Source organism: Sitophilus oryzae, unplaced genomic scaffold (assembly GCF_002938485.1).
Source record: "Sitophilus oryzae breed Bouriz unplaced genomic scaffold, Soryzae_2.0 scaffold_1167_pilon_pilon, whole genome shotgun sequence".
Classification (NCBI taxonomy): Eukaryota; Metazoa; Arthropoda; class Insecta; order Coleoptera; family Curculionidae; genus Sitophilus; species Sitophilus oryzae.
In genome coordinates, this window is record NW_022145801.1 from 2,313,563 (window position 1) to 2,334,999 (window position 21,437).

The 21,437-nt window shown below is 32.0% G+C and overlaps 2 protein-coding genes across 4 annotated transcripts in view; both read left to right on the top strand.

Annotated features, from left to right (window-relative positions):
• Nucleotides 1–21,437, top strand: part of LOC115888550 (glutathione hydrolase 1 proenzyme-like) — a 138,314-nt gene that overhangs the window by 47,365 nt on the left and 69,512 nt on the right. The gene's annotated exons all lie outside the window — the stretch shown is intronic.
• Nucleotides 11,089–15,230, top strand: LOC115888592. The gene is made up of 2 exons (XM_030908357.1): nt 11,089–11,592; nt 13,880–15,230. The coding sequence occupies exons 1-2, from the start codon at nt 11,377–11,379 to the stop codon at nt 14,741–14,743; spliced, it is 1,080 nt and encodes a 359-aa protein (XP_030764217.1). The 5' UTR covers nt 11,089–11,376; the 3' UTR covers nt 14,744–15,230.

Below are 21,437 nucleotides of genomic sequence, written 5' to 3' on the forward strand. Positions count from 1 at the left end.
TAATATCTACAATATATATAAAAAATATTGTAGATATACTCGTATTTCCTGTATTCTATACTGTTTCCCTATACTCGATATTACTGGTATTATACCGGGTATTTACTATGCGGTCGTTGTAAATACCTTTTATAAAATTAGACTGTTCATCTAAATGTACAGGTATATACCGGATACCCTGATTTTGTTTTGCTCTACCCATTGAGTACTTACCCACCGCCCGTGTCTCGTTTTTCAGGTAGAATGGCAGTGACGAAAGTGGTTCTTCGTTGGGAGCTGTCTATTTCGAAAAATGACTCAAACTTATGTTCTTTTTTTTTAACGGGACACTCTATATATTATTTTTTATTTTATTTGCCTCGTTATGAGCTTTCGAAAATTATAATATACTCTATATTTATTTATTTAGGTACTGCTAAACTGCTAAACGGCTCTTATAAAATAAGAGCCGTTTATTTAACTTAATTTTACCAGATAATTTTGCTTTGCATCGTGATATTTTGATAAACTACACGGAAACTGAACTTGTGCGTATTTAGAAAAGCATATAAGTTTTAGTCAATTTAAAAAAAGACAGTTTCCAACGAAGAAATAGTTACGTCACTGCATTCTACGTGAAAAACTGTAATATGTGTTCACCTTTTCGATAAGTTATGATACAAAGGGGATCGAAAAATACAATAATTTCAGATTCGCCCTGTATTCTAGGAAGTGAGAGAGCTAGGACATATCTGTATGTAGCATCTTTAGTTTCATAAAAAAGTAACAGCGTAATGTGAAAACGGCATCTTTGTATCTCGACTCATAAACGAGAAACCCTGCAAAACACACGAAAATGGGACACCCTGTACAGACGTACTGCCAAATCAAGAAATCAACTATGAATGAAATCCAAGATCGATTTATATATTTTATATATTTTAATATTTTTTTGTGTTCGTGATAATTCCTTTGCTACTTCCTCCAAAAACCGACAGTACCTGGAAGAAGCGTTTCGAGGAAGTAAACGGACGAAGTAGCGTTTTGATGAAGGAGGAAGGAACACACAGTCGCATAAAATCGACATTTTCCCATAGTAAATATATGATTTTTGGATGAAGGGACACGAGGAAGGAACGAAGTGAAGTAGCGAAGTGTGAGCTTTTATGGAGCTTTTTATATTATCATTTATCATTATTTTTAATTAAAAAAACTTTTTAGATGAGTTTAACTACGGTAGCGAGCATAGTTTTACGCACCCGTTTTACTAGTGGTCATAATATTTCAGCTATAACGATTTTTTTTAAATATACATAATTATAATTTTAGAAGATGTTCATAAAAAAGTACCTAAACCATTACTATTGCAAATTATGGGGGGGGGTATTATTATGGGGTGTTTTATCCTCTCATAGTATATGCCTATTTAATTTTTTGATTATGTTTACTCACTTGTTTCGTCGAACTACTTGAATCCATTTTTGCTTTTGATCAAATCGGTATGAGAAACTGTGAAGCTATAAAATATTGTTTCGGGTGAGTTGAATATCCGGGAAAGTTGTGCTATTGAATGTTGTTGTACCAAACAACGCCCTTATTACGCTGCGTTAACATTTTTTCGGAAATTTTATTATCATTTGAAAATGTCACAAAATACAACAGGACGCGACGCCTAGTTCGGGTTCTTTTTCGCTTATTTTTTACTACCCGAAACAACGTTATATCACACAAACCTGGTACCTGAGCCTTATGACAAAGCCACGATTTCACTATTATTGTAATGCGATCAGCATGAACTGTAACTGGGACAGCACGGCGTGGAATACATAGTGAAAACTTCTGATTTCTGCCCTATAGATAGAGCGCTGCGGTCGGATTTTTTTGAAATCTGACTGTTGACGGTTGGTGCACTAAAATGCACCAAGCCTATAAGTATTTAAGTATGGCTTTGTGTTTTTAAAAATATTAATAAATTAATTATTTTTTAAATTCTGATATTGCCTCCCCAAACGTTTTATCTGAACACCACCGGTTTTTTGAATGGGATTCTGGTCATTTTTCGCTCAATGTATTTACCAATTAAATCAATACCAACAAATGCCATAACATAATCAATACCGAATGGTTTTTTAAATATAACCATCTTTAGATTAAATTTTCTACACTCAGAGTGAAAAAAATTAGTAGTGGGAACTATCGAATGAATACTATCGAAACATTCGATAGTTGCAATTCATTCGAATAATTCGATAGCTAGTAAGAAAACATTTGTTGAAAACTATTCGAATAAAAATTATCGAATAGATGCGTCATCTGCCTTGAAATATTGTATTCTAGTAATTCGGCAGCAAAAACCATTCATTTATAAAATTCATTCATTTAGAAAATTCATTTATTCGTCATTATCGATTATAATAAAATATTAACTGGATTTTAGTTGTCGCCCGGCGACGTAGGTTTCTTTCCAAGAAACCCTTTCGGTGGCAATGCTATGAAAGAAGCCGGCATCTTTGATTTTTTGTGGAGTCGGATAAAGATAAGGACACATTATTTTTTTTATTGAGGTGCTAGTATTTATACAGAAAATACATTATGAAGGGCGCTGTTGCCATATATTGGTATTAGTATCGGTATTAATTGATATTAGCAAAGAATATTATTGTTTGGCTTTAGTTAGTTAGGGATAGTATGTCTATATATTTTGTATTTTTTTATTAATATTGTGTTGTTACACTGCAATAAAACTTGTTATTTGGGATGTAGGAAAATTAATATTAATGTGTTTAAGCAAAGACTGGTTTAATAAATATTAATAAGAGTAATAATTTGTTATAGGTACCTATTAACAACAAAATTTGAAATCATTTAATATAAACATTTTTTTTAAGTAGTAGCAAAATATAAACAACAAATTAGATGTCAAAATTATTTATATTAGTTCCTATTTAAAAATAATATAGTCTCTAAATTTTTTGTGGCAACGTTGGTTTATTAAATAATAATAATTACAGAACTAATTTGTTATATTAACAACAAATTTTAAAATCATGAAATACAAAACATTTATTAATTTTCTAAGCGTGCAGTGTAGTGGAAGGAAAATATAAATAAAAATTAGAAATCAAAATTATTTATATTCGGTACTTTATATTACTATTTAATAATAATAATATTTACTTTTACTGGTATTTACTTACTAAAAAATAAATGAAATATTTCTTCGCAAAAAACTACATGTAAGAGAATTAGCATAAACAAAATACAAACATCGTTAACTTTTTTTTAAATTGGCACGTGTAAAACTTTTAATTTAATTTTCTCACCCCATAGTCTGAGTTCGATAACCATTTACTTAACCACATTAATTAATATAATTATTAAGTTCAACTAATTCATATTATTAAAACATCTAAAATACAAATATGTATTTTTAAAATTAATTGTAAGTTCATCTCATCTCTCTTAAAAATTGCTACTTCTCAAAATTTCCCATTAAAAAATAGACCATATACCATATAAAATTAAATAATTGAAAGATCGGGCTACGGAAAATCACACAAACTTTCGGAAAAATTTTGACCACCTGGACACGCACACAATCGTCAATTAAAAAAAACTACTATTTTAGTATTTTAAATATTTTAACAAACGCAAAAATAGCACAGTATTTATAAGGCGAAGTTATAAAAATTTGGAAGAACTAATAATGCACTGACGCACACAAAAATCAAACGAATACTAAATTTCATTTATCAAAAACATTCGATAATCGTGGCTCAACGATAACCATTTAGTCGCACGGCGAGGTTGTCACATATACTTTAGTATACAAATGAATGAATGATTTTATTCGAATAAAACCATTCGATAGTTGAAATCATTCATTCATTAAACATTCGATAGTTTAATTCATTCGATAGTTCCCATCGCTAAAAAAAATAGATATGACTTTTTCTTCAAACTTTTATTAATTAGTTCTTTTACCTAAAATAAACACGGTGTTCCACATAAGAAACCACACCACAGGGATCTCTTAAAAAAAGAGATACAAAACAAAGATGATTAAATTAGACAAAAATTGCACTTTCAGAGAATTTTGATTGCTTTGATTTCTACTTCTCCGTTTTTTTTATTTTCACTGCTTTGAATATTTTGATTTTAAAATTGAATGTCTCAAGTCAAGTTTTCAGATATGCTGAATCAATCGGCTCTGATCGTAATTCTTAATATTCGTTTTATAATTTCTATTTTATTATTGAATTGATGATTGAAATGCTTACTTATTTACTTACCTACTGATATTATTTTGATAGACATATTCCATAAAACGAGATCCCTTGAATTGATTTTATGTGATTATAATAGCTGGCATTTTAAACAGTTTTTGGTGTTAGATACAAGAATGACATCATATTTGATATGCCATAATTAAAAACTAATTATAGCCTCATTCTACTTTGCATAAAATAGAAACTAATGTCCCTAGGGTAAATTTCACATATTTTTTGTTGTCTATAATAATACGTTAGATTCAAATTAAATAGAGCCAGTTTAAATGAAACTTTAGAATACAGACTGTAATACATGGAACTGAACAAAGCGAAACACTATTTCTTATATTATTTGAATAAATGTCATTTGTTGAAATTACTCTATCTATAAGGATAACAAAAGTACCTTTTCCATTGTGCAACGACGCTTTTTTCCGTTTTTTATTTAAAAAATTCTATTAATTACCCTTTTATACAGCCAAGGATGCAAGTGTGTTTAGTGAGAAGTTAATTTTAAGTTTGTGCAATTATATTTCTATTTTTTTTTCTCGTTCGACTTTCTAAATAGTCGTAAAAATGACTAGAAAGTGTTTGGTGTGTGGAAGTTCTAATATAAAGGTCCCCGAATTATCTTTTCATAGGCAAGTAAAGTATTCAGTTATTCTTTTACTTATATTAAACCACATGCGTACTTTCTCGTTAGATTTCCTAAGAATATTGATATTCGTAGGGAGTGGCTAAATGTCCTTTTTATATAATTTAATTTTTGTAACAGTAAACATTCAATGTATTGTTCAAATATATGCATTTTACAAATTAAATTTTTAAAATTAAAGTTCAAATTTGGCACGTGGACGATAGCTCCTCGACAAGGATAGATAGAGTAGAAGCACCGTGTGTGCAACAAAAACAGAAGATAAATGGAAGTCGTTGATATGTTTGCGACAGTTTCCATAGTGATTTACTTATCCACGTCTTTGTATAAGAAGACTAAGGAAGGAGCATAATGCTATCCATGTATTCATGCATGGTGGGCGGAAAAAGCACCATAAAAGCACTCTAGGGTGGGGATCCTTGACAGTTCTGTTTGACGATTCATTTGACACATTTGAATTTGATTTGAAATTTTGATGTTTGACGATTCATTTGATTTTTATGTTATTTATGTTATTTATTCTACTACTGATAATCAGTGGCGTATCCAGGATTCATGCTTGGGGGGGTCAATAACTCAGTATTATACCTAAATATATATTTTTTTACATTAACAAGTAAGTACCTACCTAATTACAGCTAGGTACTATGATAAATAGTAGGTATAAATAAATAACAAATATTTTTCTTAGGAAAATGGTTTAATGATTTTTCTATACTTTGCTAAACTGTTGACCGAAATCAATATCGAAGAAGTAAAACAAATTTGACAAACCTTGAAAAATAGAAAATCGCCTAGTCCAGGTGAAATTCCTCCAGAATTACTCAAGTACGGCACGGATAAATTATATAAGCAGCTCGCTAGTTTTTTCCAAAAGTGCCTTAATGGTGAAAATATACCGAACGAATGGAAGACATCATATATAACAACAATACACAAGAAAGGAAGTAAAGACGATTGCGATAATTATCGAGGAATCTCCGTGCTGAGCTCTGTTTCATGGGTCTATGGAAAATTGGTCAAAAAGAGAATTGAGGAAGAATACCGGGATATGGAGGCTGAAGAACAAGCGGGGTTTAGAGCTGGTAGATCCACGGTCGACCATTTATTTACACTGACACAGATAATTGAGAAAAAGATGGTAAGAAATCAAGAAATACATCTCCTCTATGTAGACCTCAAGAAAAAGCATAAATGTACCCCAGTCTAAATTGTGGGAAGCCCTCGAGAAAACGAATATCAGCATAACATTAATTAAGGCTGTCCAAGAACTTTATAAGAACAACACTAGCCAAGTAAAGAAAGGAAAACAGTATCAAAGGGATTCAGCATAAACAAAGGTCTTAAACAGGGCTGCTGTCTATCGCCGACACTGTATAAAATCTATTTGGAACAAGCTCTGAAAACGTGGAAAAGGAAGTGCGAACAGATGGGGATACCACTAAACGACTCGATACTTTACACTCTTTGTTTCGCTGATGATCAAATAATACTGGCTCAAGACTACTAAGTAACATTACATCACAAAAAAAATAATCATTAACACAAAAATTAACTAAAAATTAAAGAAACAAATAACAAAATAAGAAGAAACAAACAAAAGGCCAAGTGAATAAAGTAAAAGCACAGATACAAATAAAATTAAATAACAATATCCAGGCTTTTTTGCCTGCATTTCATTAAGTACCTCCTCTGTACTAACAGATATTTCTGGATACATATACAAAAGGGATAAGCCATTTAGTCTGTCTTTACTTACGGTGTTACTGACGTAGGACTTTAACAATTTAGGGTTGAAAATTTCCTTTCAGGTGTTGCCGTACTAACGGGTAAAGTGCAATTTTTTTTAATAAGATAAATATGTTAGGAAATAGTTCTTGGTCAAATATTAACAGAGCATCGAGTGCGGAACTTGGGTAGTCTTCTGGTGCATAGTCTTCAAATATTCTATGCTAGAGCTTAAATTCAGCCGAAACTACAGAAAATGAAGAGTTTTCTAAGTCGTTTTTATAAAAATCTATAGCATATATTTTAGATTCGATACTTCATAATCGGATTTTTTATTTAGGGAGGGAATATAAGAGAGCTACATGACCGTAGTATGTCTTTGTATTTAACAAATCGTTCTTCCAAATGTAATACTACGTGATCTAAAAAAGGAATAAAAATTAATAATCTGTAATAATCTTGAGCAGTTTCAGTTTTAAAATTCGGCCTGTTTTTTTGTCTACTAGTTATTCGTTTTTTTTTATTTCCTGTCCAAACAATTCGTTCATGTTTCTGTTTGCTTCTGTAAAAATATCTGCGAAGCTGGCATTTAAATTATTGTTTAAAATATAAATAGGACCGGCGCGCGTCGTGTCTGGAGGGGGCAATTGCCCCCTTTGCCCCCCCCTTGGATACGCCACTGCTGATAGTTGTATAAAGGTAGTAAATCTAGATGGAAATTGTGGCAGCACTTAAATTAACAGTGACACTATCGCGATTTATCGAAAAAGACTCTAAAATAGTTGGTTGTGTAGCGTGCGGTAGATCTCGGCAAAAATTGAGTGAAATAATGGAACAACTTTTCGCTAGTAAGTGACTATAATATACATACGTGTAGTAAACCGATCATTTATGAAATTCACTGAAATTAACTAAATTATATATTTTTCTTGCATTTTTAGCTTTTTATTTATTACTTGTCAAAGATTAGATGTCAAAGAATTTAGATACGTTAATTTGACTTACCTGCTTCAGTAGCGTATCGGATGTTTGTGGTAATAAATACTTATTAGAACTTATCTATTTTTATTAGAATTATATATTTTTATAACAATTTTAATAACTACCAACATTTATTCACAACGTAAAATAAAACAACAAATTATTGAGTCTACCCTACCTCATAGTTTTACATTTTTTAAATAAAATTAGAACGACACTGATAAACCGGAATTTTAGTCGGCCATATTTGAGGCCCATTGTGGTGTACCTAAGATTTTTGATATGCTCCTTCGTTAAGCTTGATTTTCATGCCTCCGTTGTCCGACGATACGTTGATAGGATATTAATTTTATTGGTAGAATTTAAAGACTTTGATTGGTTAGAAAACAACGCACTCTTTAAATTTATTGCATTTTCATGCCTCCGTTTATCGGATATACGTTGGTGTTATTTTATACTTTCGTTTCCATAACGAATTTGCTATTTTACTTATATTTTTATTATTGTTAGATTAAATTTGTCAAAAAAGTGTCAAAACGTCCTTTATCGTATGAACGGGTCCGTTGACGGGCTGAAGTAAAATATTTACGGATGAAAAGTGGCGCGAAAACGCTATGACCAATCAGAGCACCGTCGGACCAACGTACCAACGTATAACGGATGCATGAAAATCTAGCTTTAGTCTTCTTATTCAACGATCCACGTAATATGATCTAGGGACCCCGCCCACTCGTAACGTAGGTCTCAGCTTGTCTCGAAACCGACGTGACGCCACAAAGCGAACGTCTGGAGTCTGGGAGCAGTCGGCAGGCAGACATCCGCTTATACAGTGTTGATGTTATTGCTTTGTGAAATTAGTACACGTGCTATACAGATTATTTAGTTATTTTGTTGAATTTAATAAAATAAATAAAATTATACTGGTAAACAATGGAAGAGGGATCTTCCGATGGAAGCAGCGCTAGTAAAAAAAGGAAATCTCGGAGAAGTTGCGCGGTACCCATGTGCACAAATACTACAAGATCAACACCAGATAAATTTTTCTTTTCGTTACCACCAGGTGAGGACATTCGAAAGAAATGGTGTAAAGCAATGAAGAGGGATGAGATGAAGTTAGACCCATTGTCTTTTATTTCGGTATGCAGTATTTGCGACGATCATTTCAACGTAAGTAGGAATATGATATAAAAATATAATCATTAAAAAATATTTTAGTGCAAAAGGACCACATATTTAATTAGACATTTTATTATTAGGAATATTACTATACATAATAAAAACACTTATTACTATATGTTTTAAGTACAGGGTGTCTCATTTTCGTGTGTTTTATAGGGTTTCTCGTTTATGAGTAGAGATACAAAGTTTTGACATCACAGTGCTCTTTTTTTATGAAACCAAAGATGTTATGTATACCGGGTGCGTCTCAAAAGTGGCTCACCTCTATAACTTTTTTATTTTTTTAGTTAAAAAATCTAGATTTGGTATGTTAGTATATGACATAAATCAGAATTGATTGACGTATTCAATTGTTTTCGGTAACTTCCTGTTAGCCTCCGGTATTTTTTTTTTACTTTATTCGATAGAAAATAACACTCAGAATTGAATGACATATCATATGTCACTTTGGATATTTTCGCATATGATTTATTTGAAATTATAACTTGCGGCTCGTAGCGAAAATTTGACTCGAAATACCAAGTGTGTGGTATCAAATTATTCGTAAAAAAATGCTTTTCCAAATGTGCTAATGAGCTACCCTCGTTCCATTTGAAAAAATTGAAATGTGATTTAAAATACGATTTGAGCATTTTCTAACTTGCCAGGACAAGACACTAAAAACATTAGACGATCAAATCTATTTTTTCAAGGCACCTTGATTAAGAATTAGTGTTTTTAACATAACCATGGCACTTTAGATTTAATTTTAAAATACGATTTTTTATTAAGCGAGAATGTCAAAAGTTGACATATGATATGTCATTCTATTCAGAATGTCATTTTCTCTCGAATAAAGTAAAAAATACCGAAGGTGCCATTTAAAAATCAAAAGTTGTAGTCGTTTCCGACGAAACAGGAAGGTGGTGCACACAAATGGTGCAAAGACAATTGAATACGTCAATTCGTGTCATATACTAACATGCCAATGAGGAAAACGCATGTTTTTAAATAATGGTTTTAAAAAAATAGTTGATATAATTACAAATTGAACAGAAAAAATCGTTGATATCGGTTAAGAAAGGCCTCTAATATAAAATAATTAAATACTGTTAATTTAAATGGCCGGGCAACATTGGCGTAACTACAAGGGTGCCGGGCCTCCCCCAGGTCCTGCTGGGCACCTCCCAGAGAAATCCTGAATTATGACGCTTGGCTATACGTATTAATTTTTATTTGCTGGTGATGCAGTAAAAATTACGTTTTCTAGTTTTGTTTAGTTAATATTTTTTTGTTATATTCAAAAAATGTGTTAATTTTTTTTTTAGAAAATTTGTAGGTATTTAAGTAATCTACGGGAACACGGTTTGATAATTATTAAGTCTATGAAATTTATTGATAGAGAAATTCATGTAAACGTTTATTCAAAAAATGTGTTTTTTTAAATTATTTTTCATTTTTAAAAAAACAAAAGCTCTAGGCCCCCCCTGGGCTCAACCCCAGGCCCCCCAGGCCCACCCCAGGATAAATTACTAGTTACGCTAAAGCTGGGCGCGCACTGCATCGGATCGGACCGACCCAAGAACAGTTAACCTAATAGGACTGCTCATTCAGCCAAAAGTGTCCGCCAGGTGCATGCGAAAACTACTCGCTTTGTGACGTCATTGTAGCCCTTGTCATGGTTATTAGTCCTTATCCGGCAACCAATAATACACACACGTGCATTATTGGTTACCGAATGCAAAACGTTCATTATTTAGTTTATTTATTTAAACACCTTATATGTATGCAGTATAGAAAATTAACTGTATAAATCGTATTAAATACTCGGATAATGCATTTTTAAGAACAGCAGTTCCCAGTGTATCACCTTTTGCAAGCATTCTTTTTAGAGTACTTCCATATTTTGCTTTAAAATAATTAATAAACAAAATCGTGGGCACTTAGTATGCACTTTGTCACAATCCACAACACAAAATGAACGTATTTATACACTCCATAGCTCTAAAAACTTTAAAGACACCTTTTTCACATTTAAAATTGACAAAATAATTAACTCAAAATTTCTCAGCTGTTATTTTTATAAGTTTACCATAGGCAACTAATAATACACACTATCATGACAAAGCCACGAAGGCTTTGACAAGGGCTACAATGACGTCACAACTGTCAGCTGAAGCGCGGGAAGAGGCTAACGTACGTCTTATGAGGATGAGCAATCCTATTAGTTTACCGTTCTTGGGACCGACCAGCAAAAGCGACTGCGACCATCGTACATATAGACGGCGCCGACGTCCACTAAAACATTTCGGCCTGTAGAGGCCAGATTCCTATCTCTACCTATCTACGATAGTCGAGTCACCGCTTTCGCCGTTTCTCGCCGGACTGGTGCCAATTCAGTGCGCGTGCACCTTAATGCCGGGCAAACGCTCTTTACCGCGCCCTGCCGCTGTGACGTCACCCGCCGTCCTTCTGGTTGAGTGGAGCCAGACGCGTGTTTATTTTACACAGTTTGCTTTTAAACGCTGTTGAATCCGAGTCGAAATTTTAGTTATTTGTGTTAATTAAGACATAATTAGTAATTAGTGATATTTATAAATAGTAATGGATGAGCGAAAACAGTCGGGAAGTTCTAAAAAATACTGCGTGGTTCCGCTTTGTAAAAATACTACTTATACTACGCCAGACAAACTATTCTTTAGTGTACCAAAGAATGATGCTATAAGAAAAAAATGGTGCAAGGCCATGAGAAGAGATGAAAAGAAAAACGTGAAATTATCCTCTATTTCTACGATTTATTGTTGTGAAGATCATTTTGATGTAAGTTCATATATTTATGTCTATTGTCTTACATACAGGGTGTCCCACTTAAACGCTTTAAAAACTAAAAAAAAATATCTTGATTCTTTGTTGAGCGATCTTTTTCATTTTTGGCAGGAGGCTGTATGGCTATAAGACGTACATTTTACCCAGGGTAAGAAATGGCACAGTCCGAAAATTATCGATTTTTATTTTCTCTGTTTTTATTGGTCGCTTCAAAATTCAGAGTAACAAAAAATATTTTTCTGTAGTAAAAGACTGTGAAATACGCCCCGCCATCTGGTGCTTTACATCCATAAACGTCTTAGGTTGAGCTACTTTAAAAATTCATATACAAGGATAAAACTCACCTTTATTTTTTTCCTAGAATCCGAAAATCAATTAATATATAGGGTGTTCCATTAGAAAAAAATAAAACTTTGATGTGTAACTTTTTTTGGGGACACTCCGTATAATTCTATATATTTTTATAAAATGCTTTCAGTTAACTTACATATGCTGCCAAAATTTCATTTCGATAAAAACTACCGTTCTCCTTGGAGCTTCCACGGCGTATGAGGGGCGCCACCCTGTATATTGTTTGGCATAGCTTTGTTAATTATTTAATTTCTTTTTTTTTTTTTCAATTAATTATGTATAATCCGAGATATAATCTTATTAAATGAATATTCTCAAATTAATGTTGCTAAACTTAAAATTTCATTCTGATTAAAATTTCTAATGCATATTTTTTGCATTTTTTGTTAAAATTTGATGCATTTAGCCTTGAACCATGAAAGGTGGCGCGAAGTTTGAGAGCACCGTATCAAAAACTATATTTACGGATTTTTTTTGTAAAAAATAATAACATGTGGTTGTTATAGGTACATATATGCATAGTTTTTCGTGTTCTTTTTCCCAACAATACATTTCTAGAAAATAATAAATTTTACTTTAAAAATGTTTTGTCTAAATTAGTCTGGCACATTTTATGCTTTTCACTGCAACACTGGAACATAAATCCTCGTTTAAAAAGCTATTATCATTTTATTTAGTTTAATTTAACCAATTAATTTTGCTTAATAAACTACAGTGAAAATAAACTTGTGCAGATTTTCGATAACACGGTGTCAACCAGAATTGTTGATATTTTATAATTGCACTTGTGCAATTATTCTACACACAGAAACCAGCGTTGAATGGACAAAATGGTATCAGCGGTAATGTAAAAAACTAAAATTTGACGTCAAATAAATTATTTGATTGTTTTGTTTACCTAATTCAAACCAGCCGCCTATGTTGAAAAGTTAAATAATGCATTATTTTACCATGTATATGAAAATAAGTATAATAAAATTATATAAAGATTCTTGCCACTTAACTGCTTATATAGAAATTTAATTTTACGCTGTGTTTGTCATATTGTGGTGCCTGAAAAAAAAGCCTTCTACCATCCTTTTCCTATCGTCCTATCGATAGTTGCGCCCCGGTGGTACGAAAGTACTACCATTGCACATAGGCCGCATCTCCCGTTCGGGACTTAATATCTAACCGACACTTTCCGACAAGTCGGAATTAACTATTTCTGCGCTGTGGTTGTCATTTTGTGGATCTGCCCAAGCTCACCTGATGATGGAGTAGGGTTCCGAAACCGGTAGTGAAAGCAGGTTGATCCACAATATGACAAACACAGCGTAGAATTAAATTTCTATATAAGCAGTTAAGTGGCAAGAATTTTTATATAATTTTATTATATACCTATACTGCAAGAAATTTGTTTTCTATTTTATGAAAATAAGTATATGTGTATGTAAATATGAGTATGCTATATTTTTAGAAAGTTCATAACAAGGCAAATAAAATAAAAATATAATATACAGGTTATCCCATCTAAAAAACCTAAGTTTGGGTCATATTTCAAGAATTACAACTCGTAGCAAAAATCTAATTACATCACTGAATTTTACATTAAAAACTTCATGGGACTCAGTTTTCAACTTTTCCATAAGTTATAATATAACCAAGATACAAAAGAGGTCGAAAATGGAACATTTTCAATTTTGTCCTGTATTTCAGGAATTAAAAGGGCTAGGACAAAAATGTGTGTAGCATCTTTAGTTTCATAAAAAAGTAGCACAGTGATGTAAAAACCACATCTTTTTCTTACTCATAAACGAGAAACCCTGCAAAACACACGAAAATGGGACACCCTGTACAGACAGATGCAAAGTCAAATAAAAAAAAATAAATAAATATGAAACAGTTAATGAACGAATGAATTAAACTCACTGTTCCTTTTTTGTTCTAGCTAGCAGAAGATCTTGAAAATTATTGGCAATTTACGCTAATGAAAAACGTTCGCCCAAGATTGAAGAAAGGTGTTGTTCCTAGATTGTTCACCTGCCAGGAATTGATAACGAGTGCTACGGTTGCACGACCTGATGCACGAAAGAGAAGAAAAAATCATATAGTCGTAGAGGCTCTAAGTGGATATGAAACACGCCCTTTGGAATCAGCGGCTAGTTCCTCCTCTTTAGAGCATGTACAATCTGGCATGACAGAAGAACGAGAAATGAAAATAATGATCAAGCAAGAGCCAGTAATATCTCATATAAAAATAGAAACAACAGAAGCTTGTATCTCAGAATCGGCGGCTAGTTTCCATGCTATAGAACATGTACAATGTGATATGTTAGAAGAGCCAGAAAGTAAAGTGCTGATCAAGAATGAGCTAGAAATATCTCCTATTAAAATAGAAACAGCAGAAGCCTGTATCTCAGAATCAGAGACTAGTTCCTACTCTTTAGAGCATGTACATTTTGACATGTTAGAAGAGCCAGAAAATGAAGTACTAATTAAGACTGAGGCAGTAATATTTCCTATAAAAATAGAAACAACAGAACCTAGGATTTCGGAATCAATGGCTAGTACTTCCGATTTAGAGCCTGTAGAATCTGACATGATAGAAGCGTCAGAAATTAAAGCGTTGAGCAAAACTGAGGCAGAAATATCTCCTATGGAGACAGAAACCGGCGAAGCTAGCATTTCTACGAATAAAATAAACTTTAGTCAGTCCGTGTGCAGTTCAATTAAAGAAGAAAATATATCTACAGAGATTGATGAAAGCTATACCGGCACTGACTGGGGTTATTACTTTGGAGAAGGGTCGTAATATATTTTTTTGGGATTAGGTATCGCTAGCACGATCGATGTGAATCTGTTTTTGACAAAGGAACATTCGTAAAAATTAGCAGAAGTTATCGTGGAGCCATTTTTTTTCAAAATAAGTTTTTGATATCTCAAATGGCCTCTTCCAACATTTATCTGTAAATATAGCAGAATATTTACAAAAACGATACCAATATATTGTTTGACCTACTATACAGATTGAATTAAGTCTTATATGACGATTCCGTGATGGTCGAGCAACTGATTTAAGCATTACAGAAGCATCATTATTAGAAGGATGTAAATTAATACGACCACCTTCAGTTACCTCAAAACGGTTAAGGCTGCAAGAATTCATTATGTTACAACCTCATTCATAATCTTGTACCAGTAACATACAGCGACTATATCGTCGGTGAAATGTGATAAACTGCTAACTCCATTATTCCTAATTTTACAGGAGAGCAAAAAAACGGTACAAAAAAAATATGTACACATGTAGGAAGTATTTTCATGCGTTAATATGATAAAAAGATAAGAATTTTATTTACTGGGAAACAATATAACTCAATATTTCGTGTTACATCATTTTTTTCAGACACAATAGGGAAATAGCAGATATTCGTCTTGCAGAAATAAGAAATAAAAATATACTTCTGGAGATAGCAACCTTTATTGTTTGAAATTTTGAAAACGGAATTGAATATTACCCAAACAGATTTAGAAATAATCAGTTAAATTTAAAAAATATGATATTCATAACCATATATTTATAATATCGTCGGTCTAGAAGCAAAACATACTTACAAGTCCAAAAACGAATAAATTTTTAATGCATTTTTAAAGATCTGAAGTAGCAGCATTTTGGACTTAATGAATATGAAAATAATTTAAAAATTAAACTTATAATTCTTAGAAGATAGGGTAGAATCCTTCCATGCTTATCCTAATTTGTATACAACGGTAGTAGACCGAGCTTGGAAGATAGTGCGTGATTTTATTAAATTTTTATTACTTTTCTCCTTATTTTTTTAATTTTTATAAAAATTATGTATCATTTACGTGGAAAAACGTTGAAAAAAATAAAACTGATTAGGTATTATGGAAATTCTTGTACAAGTAAGTAATGTTATTTAAACTATTTATAGAACGCCGATGAATTGCTCGTATATAGAGAATTTCGTTTTTCCCCTTACCCTTTACGGATACCCCGTATTTACAGAACGGATCGACACAGGGTCGAACTGGCCATATTATATATATATAACTATTAGGGGGGCCCCAGCCTTCGCGGGCCCCCTTTATAGTTCATTATTTATTCTTAACAATATTTGCTTTTGCATTGTATTATGACATGTGCATTGCATTGGTTTACCTTGCATTAGGGTAGTTCTCTGATTTCTATACAGGGTGAGTCTTAAATAAGTGCAAATATTTTCGGGGCTGGTAAATCTCGATAAAAGAAACTAATAATAATATTTCCTCTTTACCGTTTTTTCAAATAAATCCAAAACAACCAAGTTATTTCACTTTTAAAATTTCCAATTTTTTGCTATAATTTTGAGATTGGATTGTCTTTCTTGTAAATTTAATCTACTACCTATGTTGCCATATTACAAACAAAGTTTGTTTTTAAACTAAAAATTAAAAAAAAATCAAATTTTTTTTAAAAAAATTCCTAATTTTCAAAAAAAGAAATTTCGCCCAAAAAACCTCATGATCGTGTTTCTTGGGTCGAAATATACTACCCCTAAAAATATTTGCATTTATTTAAGACTCACCCTGTATATAATAGGGAATAATTGACCAAAACGTTAGGCGAAAAAATAGACTAAAAAATCCACACGGGCCCCTTCTTACATTGCCACCCGGGCCCCTTTGGCCTAGTGCGACCCTGGATCGAAGTACTGTCCTAAAGAAACATACGAGTAAGAATCAGTGTGTTTGCTTTTGCGTGATTGTAACGGAAATTATGGACTTGCAGCATTTCGGTGGCTATTTCAGATCACTGGGAGTTAGCAATTATTATTGAGTTAAAATTGCAAATTTTCTTTAATGGGAAAAAATGTATTTGCTTTCCCTACTTATAGAATATTTTTTTCTCTTTCTAATGGTATAAAAAACTTATTAACTTATTAATAAATTATTAATTAAACTTAATTAATAAAAAATGGAGTTAGCAGGTTATCACGTTTCACTGGCGATATTATATTGTTATCATAACTTGTGGTTGCATATTAAACTTTCAAAATCACATAATAAAACAATCAAATATAGATCACAATATGTTGCGTAAATGATTTCTTTAATATTGTAAATATAGACTTAGCTCAAAAATCTTCGTATTTTCCATTATACCCTCACAATAAATTTTGTTATAAATAAATGTGCTTATACTAACAAGTTTGTTTTTTGTCTCAAAATCCTCACTCGCAACACAAAAAGTGCTTTAACTTTACTAAAAGCGTGTATATACAGGGTGAGTCTTAGATAAGTGCAAATATTTTCAGGGGTGGTATATTTCGACCCCAGGAACACGTCTATGAGCTTTTTTTCGCAAAAAAAGGATGTTGAAAATCGTGCATTTTCTTTTAAATTTCTCTGTATATTTTTCGAAAACTTTTTAGAACTGCCTGTTCACCGCAAATTTTCCCACGGTATAATTTCTTAATCTCTGATATTACCATAGTTACAGCTTTACTCTATGGTTACGGCACCAAAAGGTATGCAAATACTAGCTTTGTTCGGGTTCTTGTTATTACCGATTCTGAACCGTCCTAGAACTGTGATGCGTATGCGCAGAAGGAAATATGAAGAAATTATTTCATTTGCGCATGCGCTGCAGAGCTCTAGGACGGTTCAGAATCGGTAATAACAATAACCCGAAAAAAGCTACAGAAAAAAGCCGGCGGCTCTCAAAATTTTTCCAAAAAAAATTTTGAGAGCCACCAATTTTTTTTTTTAATTTTCAAACTTAAATAACTCGGTTATTTTGGAGTTATTTGAAAAATGGTAAAGAGAAAATATGTTTCTTTTATCGAGATTTGTTACCATATTATGGCGCTGTAATTCCCCCATAACTTTTAATGCACTTTTTAAGTGCTTCTTCAGAAGTTGGATAATTGGGTGCACAGACCTAATATGGAATGTTCAGCTAAAACCATAACTTCACATTTTCCAAATTGAATCCCAGTTTGATTGACTGTTTTAGAACGTTGTCTTCTAAAGATATTCTAGCCGTTGACTGAAAGAATTGGGGAGAAACACAACCTAATGGGCGAATTCGTGACAAGGCTGATTTGATTTCCCCTTACGTCTCAAGTGCTGTACGGTGTGGCCCCAACTCGTTTTCCGGCCAACGCATAAAACAAGCATTTTCATTAATTCGGCCAGCGAAGGCATATCGAAGGCGATGCAGATTAAAATGTGTAATATCTGTAATAAGTTTAACGAAAATATCTTTGGATGAAAAATCCGCGTTTATGTATTGAAAATTTATTTGTGTTAAATATAGAATAAACAACAAAAATAAATGTTTTAAATATGACAAAATATTTCTATCGTTCAGTATTTTATTTCATGTAAAGGAATAGAAGAAACAAAAAGCAATGCATTTTGATTAAAATTGGGTTTAATAATATTTCATTATTATTATAATTATATTTCCCGCTATGGACTATGGACACGTCATGCGATGGAAACTATTAGATTGTAATAATACGGGTTTTAGAAAATCCGTATAAATAATAATAAAAAAGTGTACCTATAGATGATGTTTCAAATCCTTTAGATATTTCATATAAAACAAATTTTGAATATTTATCAATAATACACATTAATCATTCTGATACTATTATGTTTACTAACTTAGAAACGAAAACAATCCAAAAATTGATATAAATCGTGAACTCTGCCATTTATTTTCTTCTTTTAAATTTATAAGCCAGATAAATAGTTTCATAATCAGCAATGAGTTAAGAGTCTATTACCTTCAATCAACGCTATTACGCTGTAGTTCTGGTCTCAGGGGTCGGGTAAAGCGGGTGTGTGGCCGAAGGAAATATATATTATATTTCAGAAATCTGCCTAAGGCTGAGCCCGATCCTGTCGTGTTATGCCACACCCAAAACTCCAAACACACGTCCTTTGATTAAGGCTTGATTAAGGTTTGCAGAGCTTCAGCATTTACCATAAAATAGCCATAGCAATTTGTTACAAAACCATATAAATTATATATCACCGTAATCACAAAACTTCAGTCTATTTCCGTATTTTAACGGAATTTTAAATTATATCTTTATTTTCACTTATAATATCACAAGAGCTTAAATTATTTTCGGAAATTTTTTTGAGGGCACGAATATTTTGAAAATTATCCCGAGTCGAAGACGAGGGATAATTTTCCTAAAATATTCGTGCCCGAAAGAAAATTTCCAGGAATAATCTTACAGGGAAGTTGTCTAAAAATGTGCTACAATACGGATATAGTATAATCCTTTATCTTTAATTTCCTTCTTCATTTGTGTAAAAATGCCTAGCCAGTTTTACATAAAATGTGAAATGCCGAACGCTTCCCATATAACACAACACAATCCTATAGATATCTTGAGGATATCCACCAAGGATACAGTAAATATCTTAGAGATATCCAAAAACCAGAGGAGGATATTTATGGGATATCCAAGTGGGACAAAAAAAGTCATCTTCAAGACCCTAGGCAAGCCTTTTACGATTATTTGGGATATTTCTAGGATAATACAAGGATGATGTTGGGAGCATTATGGAATATTTTTAGGACATTAGGTTATTTGACAATACTTACTTCATCCTTAGTTTATAGTAAAAACGTTCGCGATTTAGTATTATTTAGCCACATTTTGACGTTATTCATTGGATATTTTTATTAACAGCTCTAAAATATGCCTACATATTATGTCAATGAATTTTGCGTCAAAATTTAGAAGTTTATTTGTATGAGTTAAAAGCTTTCAATTTATACTGTACCATCGAAAAAAAAACGGCGTTCAATTGGCTTGAAAATTACGATCGATGACATTCCCCATATAATTTTACGTACAAAATAACAGCAATCTTCATTTCCAAGCCACCTCTGACGCCGTTTTTTTCGATCGTATGGTATTATACCAGATTATACTACCCTTTATGGAGTCTAGCAGCAACAGTTTACATCAAAGTTAGCACACAGGATACAGGTATAATTTCTAACACCACATATTCCAGAAATTCACAATTTAAACCTAAAAATAGGATTTCTGTTTGAATAGATCAAACACGAAAATGGGTTTAGGGATAAAGAACAAGCGATTTTCAACAAATTTTCACCTATAATTTTGTCACAAATTCTTCATTCTGAGACCCTGAGTTGTTCGTCGTTTTTCGACATTAGTTGAGGTTAGGATAGAATTTCTGCTAGAACAAGGCTATAACTATGAGTATAAGAAAAAACTAAGTCAAACTCAACCAGTTTTGTTAGTTTCAGTCATTTTTAAGCCCATCCAATATCGACAAACGACCGAATTCACCTCGAATTTCACTAACTCAAAGAACTGAATAATACAGGATGCAAAAACCATCAAAAATAAACAACTGTCGAGATGGATAGTGGGAAATTTTTTGCGCGGGCGTTTTAAATTCTCTGTATTACTGGGAGTGGCCAAGCTCATAAATATCCAGATTATCCAGAAGATACCAACAGGATATTTTGTTGCCTTGACGTAATATACAGGGTTGTTCACCACATACGACACGGAGTATTGTAGCTAAACGATGAGATTTTTACAAATTGTAAGTTTGGGGTTCGTTGAAGGACTATTAGAGCTACAATTTAAAAATATTTTTACAAGATACAGAGTGTCCCAAATAAATAAAAAATATCAAAGTTGTATTTTTTTAAATGGAACACCCTGTATATTATTACATTTTTAGTTTCTACGATTAAAATAAAGGTAAATTTGATTAAGGTTTATTATACTTAAACTTTACCGTTTTTGAAATATTTTCAATTTTGTGAAATTGTAGTCAAAATTTTAAAGCTTCATTTCTCCAAGGGTATCAATGTTTTTAATACTAAATATTTAATGAAGTTTATTTATTGATCAGTTATTGTGTTGCAATAATAAAAATAATAGTACCTTATACACAGTGTCTAAAAATTTATTTTAAATAATTATTAGCTTCAAACGGCAATAACTTCTTTAATTTAAATGGAATGCCCTATATATTTTAGGAGAATCAGATGCACAATTAAATTGTCTATCAAATTGTATTATACCATTTTTTACCTATCCCTTCAAGTTTTCGTAGAAAATGCATTTTCTTCTAAATTAGACCTCATTTATCAATATATCTATGGAATATTGACATTTTAGATTGTTTTTAAAGCAACAAATGTACAAAATGTACAGACTAGTAATATTATCGTTTTTAGCAAAACGATAATATTACTAGCCCATTTGTATGCAAAAAGAAAACTATTTAAATCTTTATAAAAGAGTATACCATTAATTAAATATAACACCATTATTTCCGCCCATATCAGAAATCAATATAATAATAAGTTATCAAATTAAAGTCTCTGTTGTTATAAATAAGCATTTATTAAAAAATGAAATATCATTTTTAAGGTGTTACTTTTTATCACACTGTCTAATGCCCATACAAAATTCAGTTTTTTAGTA